Source organism: Panicum hallii, chromosome 3, assembly GCF_002211085.1.
Source record: "Panicum hallii strain FIL2 chromosome 3, PHallii_v3.1, whole genome shotgun sequence".
Classification (NCBI taxonomy): domain Eukaryota; kingdom Viridiplantae; phylum Streptophyta; class Magnoliopsida; order Poales; family Poaceae; genus Panicum; species Panicum hallii.
In genome coordinates, this window is record NC_038044.1 from 18,284,388 (window position 1) to 18,293,608 (window position 9,221).

At 51.0% G+C, this 9,221-nt stretch overlaps 3 protein-coding genes across 3 annotated transcripts; all 3 read left to right on the forward strand.

Annotated features, from left to right (window-relative positions):
- Positions 1 to 1,891: 1,891 nt before the first annotated feature.
- Positions 1,892 to 5,619, forward strand: LOC112886213 (probable magnesium transporter NIPA4). Its single transcript, XM_025952029.1, has 9 exons — positions 1,892 to 2,060; positions 2,843 to 2,899; positions 2,988 to 3,078; positions 3,181 to 3,341; positions 3,467 to 3,594; positions 3,702 to 3,839; positions 3,988 to 4,080; positions 4,932 to 5,037; positions 5,111 to 5,619. The coding sequence occupies exons 1-9, from the start codon at positions 1,892 to 1,894 to the stop codon at positions 5,251 to 5,253; spliced, it is 1,086 nt and encodes a 361-aa protein (XP_025807814.1). The 3' UTR covers positions 5,254 to 5,619.
- Positions 5,620 to 5,774: 155 nt separating this feature from the next.
- Positions 5,775 to 8,071, forward strand: LOC112886214 (cytochrome P450 71C3-like). The gene has a single exon (XM_025952030.1). It carries the CDS (start codon positions 6,227 to 6,229, stop codon positions 6,863 to 6,865), a length of 639 nt encoding a protein of 212 aa, XP_025807815.1. The 5' UTR covers positions 5,775 to 6,226; the 3' UTR covers positions 6,866 to 8,071.
- LOC112885305 (cytochrome P450 71A1-like) lies at positions 7,133 to 7,753 on the forward strand. The gene has a single exon (XM_025950954.1). The coding sequence runs from the start codon at positions 7,133 to 7,135 to the stop codon at positions 7,751 to 7,753; it is 621 nt and encodes a 206-aa protein (XP_025806739.1).
- Positions 8,072 to 9,221: the final 1,150 nt, after the last annotated feature.

The window sequence follows — 9,221 nt, forward strand, 5'->3', positions numbered from 1 at the left end:
ATGAAACGGTCTAAAATAAGTGTTCGTTTAATATTCAAAATTTGTCACCCAAAGAATGTTTTTTTTAGCTTCCAGGAAGGTCCATCTAATTAAAGTAATGTCAAATACCAAGAAAAGAAATATACAGAGAACGGTATGGAGCCAATCAAATGTTTAGTAGATACTGCTTATATGGTTCCAATGTATTTGCATTTATTGAGGATTTAGATAGTCAAATAAATAACGCGGTTTTCAATCACAACCGCTATAATTGGGGGCAGTGAGGTCAATTTCTCGCTACTAGTAATATGTCTGAAATTTTCTAAATAAACACATATTTTCGAACAATAGTGAGGTCAATTTCTTAGTACTAGTAATATGTCTCAAATTTTCTAAATAAACACATATTTTTGGGCGATAGTAAGGTCAATTTCTTACTTACTAGTAATCTGTCTAAAAATTTCTAAATAAACATTTATTTTATGACGGAGTAGACAATTAGCAAGGCTGCATGAGCACAACCGGTCACGAGTGCCACAGTCCACAGAGGATGGCAGGTGAGTGTGTAGGTGATTGGAGAATCTAATGAAAGAGGTTAGCAACACTGGCAGGGTGGTCCATGCTATATAAAAGAAATTCGTCTAAAAACTTACATCTATGTAAATTTCAGTAATTATTTATTTTATAGAGACTAGAGGGTAGATTAGTCCCTGCCATCCCGAGGAACTGGCGCGAGAACCAGGGTTCGAGTCATGATCGGTTCACCCGCACTCCACCGTAGGTGCAACCAACCAGTTTACCACCCCGTTCTCTTAATTATCTATTTTAAAATGTTGGCAACAGCGCCTTATTATTAATATACCATTATATTCTTTTGATGAATTCTATGTAAAATTGGAACGCCCCCTGACCCGAAATGCTAGACAGTCCACTACTTATCTGCGAAGTAGGGGCGAGGATGACCACGAGCTAGCAAGCCTGTTGTTCATCAGCGTATTGAACACCAACGAAGACACAGACGACCAGAGCCGAAATACGGGAATCTTATGGTTGCGGCACGGCGATGGAACTTTGTTGGAAATAGCTACCCTCGTGCACATCATGCCCTGAAAGCTCCTGTGCCAAGTGCCTGGCAACCATAAATCGGCCAGGAGAAGCTGTTCCTTCCTCGCAAAGAAAAGCGCGGCTCCTCGGGCGCCACCAAATCATACACGTCCCGCGGCGCACTCGCAAAGCTAGGGAGATCGCATACGGCTCCAGTCACGCAGCCGCTGGCCGGCCGTCGGCCGCGAGGTGGACGGGTCGCGTCGCGGGACAAAAAGGAGCCGGAAAAAACCTTTCGAAACCCCGCGCCCCGGCGGCCTCAAAAACACCCAAAGCACACGGCGCGGCACGGCAACCATACCATACCATCCGGCCACGCCCACCCGCACACCGACCCAACACACGGCACGAGCCCGAGCCGCGCGCCGCGGGCGTGTCGAGAGCCCGGAAAGGGAAACACCCACGCCTCGCGCTCGCGGACGCGGCCCCTCGCCACGCCCACGCCCCCGCATCCTTGTCGGCGCCGTCGCCGACGGCGTCGTCGCCCGTCTTCCCCCCTCGTCTTCCCTTTCCCACGCAGCCGCGCGCCCGCTCCATACGGTAGCTAGCTAGCTGGCCTAGCTTCTCCGCCACAGCTCCCCGCGGCCCAGCAACCGCGGAGCCCACTGCGGGCGGGACGAAAAGCCGAGCCACCAGCAGAGGGGGAGGGGCGAGCGACCGAACCGCCCCCCTCTCTCGCTCGCTCATCGCCTCCGGATCTCGCATGCGCGGTGGCCACCGCCGCGCGGGACGGGGGAGGGTAAGGAGGGGTTAGGGGGGAGGTGGGCCCCTGCCCCTGAGTAGTTGCCGCGGCCGGCGGCGCGGCGCGATGGGGGGAGCGCAGCTGGTGGGGAGGTGGGTTGAGTCGTACACGGGGATGTCGGCGGACAACATCAAGGGCCTGCTGCTCGCGCTCTCCTCCAGCCTCTTCATCGGCGCCAGCTTCATCGTCAAGAAGAAGGGGCTCAAGAAGGCCGGCGCGTCCGGCGTCCGAGCAGGTGAGGCTCGATTGGGCACCTCTGGCTCTGCCTCTGCTTGGGACCCGGTTGCCTCCCGAACCAGTCCAGCAGGCTGCGACCGTGGTTTCGTTGCGCTTCCGGCGTGCTTGGTTTGCCGCTTAGATCTGTGAGCTGTGCGCTGGTTGGATCTCGGCTGCAGTGTCGGTGGGTCTGGGTGTCTAGTGGTAGTGGAGCGTGGTTAGGACCTGGGGCGGTAAGCACTGAGCACATTGGAGATCGGTTAGGTCGTGCGAAGCATGAATTGGGGTTTTTATTTGGAGCTGGTATGTTGAAATGTAGTTCAAGCAGGAGTTGCTTATACTTGCGGTTGATTCTGGAAGATCACTAGCAGCATAGTTGATTGCTGGCATGGTGGCGGCGGGGTGATGCACTGGTCATAATGCTGATGCATTGCAATCCAGACTTCTAGGTCTCCATGACCCGTTGATAAATTTGAAATATAGTTAGTGCATATGGGTGGTACGAAACAAATTACAAACATTCCTAGAGTCGCAGAGACAAAAATGCATGCTCAGTTGGTCACTTATTGAAATGTTTCAATTGCAATAGATATGGAAGAATCCTTTTTGTCAGCTTATGCCAGTATGCCACCCAAGAGTTAATACTTCCATTGATGCTCAGTGAACTACGTACAATTGACCACTGATCAACCATTGGTTTTATGTAACTTCCGCCTAGCCTATTCTGCTGCTATCTTGCTAGATGAGTTCCAATATTCTTGTCTCCCTATTAATTACAGTTACTTTGCTGATTTGCATCAGGTGTTGGTGGCTACTCATACTTGCTTGAGCCACTATGGTGGGCAGGAATGATAACAAGTGTGTGTTTCCTTCTGATGAAATAGATTTCTGTTTTGTAACTTTGTTCTGTTACTTGGTACCAATGATATACTGTACTCTATTTCAGTGATTGTTGGCGAGATTGCAAACTTTGCAGCCTATGCATTTGCTCCTGCTATCTTGGTTACTCCACTTGGTGCACTTAGCATAATTATTAGGTAAGGACTAAGCTTCAATGTGATATCCAATTGGTACAGTAACATCTTCTTCCACTGCTTATGTTTTCAGTAAATCTGATAGTTTTGGTGTGTCTCATACAGTGCTGCTCTTGCCCATATTATGTTGCGGGAGAAGCTTCACATATTTGGTGTACTTGGGTGTATTCTTTGTGTTGTGGGTTCGACAACTATTGTGCTTCATGCCCCTCCCGAGCGTCAAATCGAGTCCGTGGCAGAAGTGTGGGATCTTGCTACTGAACCAGGTACTCTGATTTTTTTCCTGCATTTCTTAACTCATGAATCAGATCATACTATTTTATTAGGTGTTATGTCATGAATATCAACATACTAATTTATCAGGTACTAAGGTTTAAATTTTGTCCTGCAGCATTTCTACTCTATGCAGCAATTGTGCTTGCAGCAGCTTTTGTGCTCATATTCCGTTTTGCCCCTCAGTATGGTCAGACACACATCATGGTTTATATCGGCATCTGTTCTCTTGTGGGATCTTTATCGGTATGCACCTCACTGATTAACAGTTGTTTTCATGTGAATACACGTAACTCTTCTGAAGAAGCTAGGATATAAATGTTTTCCATTCTGTTTTTGGCTTGGTTTGGCAGGTCATGAGTGTCAAAGCTCTTGGGATAGCATTGAAGCTGACGTTTTCAGGGATGAACCAGCTAGTCTATCCACAAACATGGGTGTTCTTATTTGTTGTGGTCTCATGCATAGTAACACAGATGAACTATCTGAACAAGGTATGATCAATACTGTGGCCATGTACAGTAACTTGGAGTCGTATCAATTGAAAATTTGTCTTACCCTTAGGTGGATAAAAACATTTGCCTTGTGGATATTGTCTTCTGTTCTACATTATTTTCAACTTGCCAAAATTAAATATTGCAGGCCCTTGACACATTCAACACTGCAGTTGTTTCGCCCATATATTACACGATGTTTACATCCTTGACCATTTTGGCTAGTGTTATAATGTTCAAGGTAACAGATTCTGACCTTAATATATTTTTTGCATGATTTTAACCAAACTTTGACTTATGTCTTAAACAGTGATTTAGGCGTAGTAACTTGATTTACTAATCTTGTTTAACCTGAAATATCAAAAAGTACACTGGATAGCAGACATTAATTTGAATGAGTCAGGTGCTGAAATTAGTAAATTACTAGCAGGCATTTTTTACATTGTTCATTGATGGAATTATGGTATAACTACAAACACCCAATTAACTTATAATTAATATTTGTATGTTGTCTCCGTATAAGTATGCGATCTTTTTGTGACACAAAGGTTCAAATCTCAGTCCTTTTTTACGAGAGATTCAAATTTCAGTTTTGGACCTGTAAACTTTCCATCCATCTTTCTGATGATAACTTAAATTTATTTGCTCCCCTTTTTGGTTGATGGCCCCAGTTATCTTGCTGGTTGAAATCCAATATTCCAAATTCTACTGGTTAAATGAGATTCGAAACTTGAGGGATCTGATTCTTTGGACAAAGTTTCTGAAATTTGTTAAGGTTTCATCCAAGTATTCACTATACTAAAGATGCTCAAAGAATCATAGTTGTCCAGTCTGAGGACCACTCTGCTGTCAACAGGACTAGTTGGGGGATGTATTTGAAAGTATGAGTAAATAAATATCTAAAATTAATGCTGGCAAACCTGCCAGATGGCAACAAAATTTTCGGTCACGATGGCATGAAACACGTTCTGGAGAAAGCATAGTAGGAAAGACTGATAGCTAGGCTGGATTGCCAAAACGGGTGTACCAGTGAATCCCCCTTTTCTGTGAGCTTTGGAACTATTTATTAATGTCAACTCTGATTGCATGCAGGACTGGGATCGTCAAAATCCGACACAAATTGTCACGGAGATGTGTGGCTTTGTTACGATTCTTTCTGGGACTTTTCTTCTTCACAAGACAAAGGATATGGTGGATGGTATGTTGACATTTACTCTCCTTATGACATGTAATGGCTTCTATCCATATATTCTGATTGGTCCCCATCACAGGTCTCCCACCAAATTTACCTGTCCGACTTCCTAAACATGCGGATGAGGATGGCTACCGCACTGAAGGAATTCCTCTAAGGTCTGCTGCTGATGGCATCCCACTCAGGTCGCCAAGGGCCACAGATTCATTTCGGTCATCATGATGTCCTGCTGAGATTTGCAAGTGCACTCAAATCATGATGCTTCAAGGATTATACCCAGCAACCGTCGGTCCTACACATGGGAAGGGAAGAATGCCCCTCCATTCATTCACTCGTTGGATACAGAAGATAGGTTTTGACTGTAGGAGATCAAAAGGTAACAGCTCGGTTCCCCCTCAGTAATTTCTGAGGCATTGGTACAGAATTTTGAGGACTATATCAGGTATACTTCTCTGGGTAAAGATAGCCAGGTTGGCCAAGAATCCAAGTTTTGGGTTTTATGTAAATCGGGGTGGGCCATATAGGTCACTTTCTTGAACTGTTGTATTCTTTCAACACGACTCTTAGAATACAGGAAGAATTGAAGAAGCACACCATGCCGGTAACCATTTCTGAATCCGAACACGATGAATGCTGCTTCATCCATCGTTGCTTTGTCATGTATGATGTGCATGGAGTGACTCAGCACATACATACTTGAAATCATCTTTAAACTTCCCCGTAAATTCGTATCGATGAGCAAAATTGGACATACTATTGACGTCAGGTGACCCATCCTGACGTCCAACAAATGAGTGACATATTTGTTGGGTTTGCGTCTTGATTTGAGCAAATTCATGGAGCACGAAGGAAAAGACAACGGCTTGGCTGCCGTCGCCGGTCACCTATTACGTTCAGGTTTCAGACTGTTCTTAAAAAAAAATGCTGCTCAAAGTTGACCAAAACGATAGCGACGTCTGACTTTCATACTCTAAAGTCTTCGTTCGTCCACTTCAGGCCAGTAACATTTTCGTTTTCTTTAAGATAGCTATGCTGCGGTTCCATGAATATGCAAGGTAAAAAACGGTACTAGGATTCTTTTTCCTAGTAAGAATCTGTTTTTAGCTCACTATCACTAGCCTACCAGAATTCAGCTGGTGCCGCGTGCACGGAGAGAGCTCAGCGAAGCGCTCTTGCAAGAGGTCGTCAGACATTGATGGAGCTCTCTCCCTTGCTTCTCCTTCTCCCTCTCCTCCTCGTTGGTTTCTTCTACCTCAGCAAGGCGCGCGCCGCCGGCCGGAACACGCGGCGCCTGCCTCCATCGCCTCCGGGCTTGCCTCTGATCGGCAACCTACACCATGTGGGCGCGCTCCCGCACCGCGCGCTCGCCGCGGCGCACGGCGCGCCCGACCTATTGCGGCTCCGCCTCGGCCAGGTCCCCACGCTGGTCGCATCCTCCCCGGCCGCCGCGGCTGCGCTCATGCGCGAGCACGACGACGCCTTCGCCACGCGCCCGTACTTCCGCACCGCTGAGATCCTCACCTACGGCTTCCAGGACCTCGTCTTCGCGCCCTACGGCGAGCACTGGCGGCACGTCCGCCGGCTCTGCTCCGCGCACGTCCTTAGCGCCGCTCGGTCCCGCGGCTACGACGGCATGCGGGAGCGGGAGATCGCCGCCCTGGTGCGGACCATCAGGGAGAGCGCCATCTCCTCGCACGCAGGCGTGGTCGACGTGAGCAAGGCGCTGTACGGCTTCGCCAACGGCGTGATCTGCCGGGCGGTGTCCGGGACCGGGAGGCTGTCGCGGGAGGAGGAGGGGCGGAGGAGCGAGTTATTCCGAGAGCTGATCGAGTAGAACACGGCGCTGCTGGGCGGGTTCTGCGTGGGCGACTACTTCCCATCGCTGGCGTGGGCGGACACTCTGTCCGGCGCCGGCGCGAGGGCGTGGAGGAACTTCAGGCGGTGGGACGAGCTTCTGGAGAAGGTGGTCCAGGAGCGGCGCCGCGGCGACGGCAACGGCGGCGAGGAGGACTTCGTGGACGTGCTGCTCGCGCTGCAGGCGGAGAAGCAGGACGACGGGTTCGAGCTGACCAGGGATGCCATCAAGTCGCTCCTGGCGGACATGTTCGCGGCCGGGACCGAGACGTCCTTCATCGCGCTGGAGTGGGCCATGTCGGAGCTGGTCAGGAACCCCGCGGCCACGCAGGAGCTCCAGCGCGAAGTCCGCCGCGCCGCGCCCGCGGACTCCGCCGCCGGCGCGACGGCGACGCCGTACCTGCACGCCGTGGTCAAGGAGACGCTCCGCCTCCACCCGCCGGTGCCGCTGCTCCTCCCGCGCGAGTGCATGCGCGACGCGGCAGTGCTGGGGTTCCACGTCGCGCGGGGCACGCGCGTGTTCGTCAACGCCTGGGCCGTCGGCCGCGACCCGGCATCGTGGGGCGCCGCGGCCGACGAGTTTCGGCCCGAGAGGTTCCTGGCGGAGGACCGCGAGGTGGACTTCCGGGGCGCGCACTTCCAGCTCGTCCCCTTCGGGGCCGGGCGGCGCGCCTGCCCCGGGATGCAGTTCGGGCTGGCCACCGTGGAGCTCGCGCTGGCGAGCCTGGCGCGCCTGTTCGACTGGGAGGTGCCCGGCGGCGCGGCGCCGGGGGAGCTCGACATGTCGGACGCGCCCGGGCTGACCACGCCCAGGCGGGTGCCGCTCCGGCTCGTCGCCAAGCCGTTCGGTTCGGAGGAGCAGGCGTAGGGCCGTAGCGTCTCGTTTGTCAGTTGTTGTGCAGCGATTTTTCTGTTATGTGTCACGGCCACGTGTACGGCCATCCCCTGCGCACAATGGTTGGTTGCCCGTCTGACGCCGTCGTGCCTTGTGCATAACTCACCTGGTGAAGGCCGCGTCTGATTTCTCCTCAGCGTCTTCAAAAATGGAGGCGGAGTCGACGAAGCTGGTTCGTCGTGCTCCTCCTCGGTTCCACGAGTCCATCCATGAAATGAACCGGATTCCCGAATCGAGGAATCCGATCCCCTGTATCATCGTGATAGTCCCTGGATCAAGCGCTATCACATACAGAACTTATTTCAGACATAATATCACAGTCATACTCATTATGAGGTCAAATACGGGTTTAATTATTACATAAATCCAAAGGATCTGTAGTACGGGATTTATTACAAGCCTCTCGGCTAAATCGAACAAGCAGAAAGCGCAAAACGGTAGCTAGGTCTTCGGCCGTCCTCCATCTTCGGGAACCACCTCCACAGGCGACTTGAGCGTAGCTCGGGCCTCAGTCGTACCATCTATCGTCGTTGGGGTCGAATTCTGGATCGGATCCTGCATCGTACCAGGCTATCCCTAAGGAATGGGATAGGTTCACGCCACCATCTGTATGCAAGCTTTTTGTGGTCTACACTACGGATATAACAGAGTTCAAGCGGTAAAGCTGGGGTTTTCCTATGCATGCAATATATATATACATAAGAATACACATCTCCTTTCATTTCCGACTCGGGCCCTTCCGGCATCCCGGAGTCCCGGTCACACACACCTTCCAAAGCCACCAAGTCGATGCGAGGACTCCCTCTCCTCGTATCTCAACTGCCCCCTGGCAGGAAAATAATCTAGAGGGAGGTAGAATTCATGAGTAACACTAACTAATAAGAGCAACAGAGGAGTAGGGATGTCCATAACCGAGGACGCGGCTATACGTATAGTTTTCACCCTGCAGGGGTTGTACACCTGGACCCACTCGAATCGACACTAGCCGGGGATCAGCCGACTAGTATACGAAACACCGGTCTATAGAAACGGAATTAGGAGCCACGGCACCATCCGGCTTTCCCGGGTCTTGGGCGCATCCTCCCACGAGAGGTCGCCCCGGGACTGTGAAGCCTCCCATGCGTCTCGGGGAACGTGAGGTCAGCACCTCCTTCCCCTGCACCGATACTCGATCCTCCTACCGGCTTGGTACCGCGCTTGCTAACCCCGGACCGGGCCCACCCTCATAATGGGTAAGTGGTGTGCACGCTTAACAAAATCCCACAAGTCATGGTTACTCTCACCCGGTCCTTATCTGCCGAAGCGGGCATCTTCGTCAAAAGCGTATCCACCACGGTGGTCCGCAACTGCACCCTTAACGGGCACCTCAAACACCTCAAAAACGTAATCAAAGCTGTACCCTCCACAGGTACTCCGTAGGGTGTGCCAAGATACACACCCC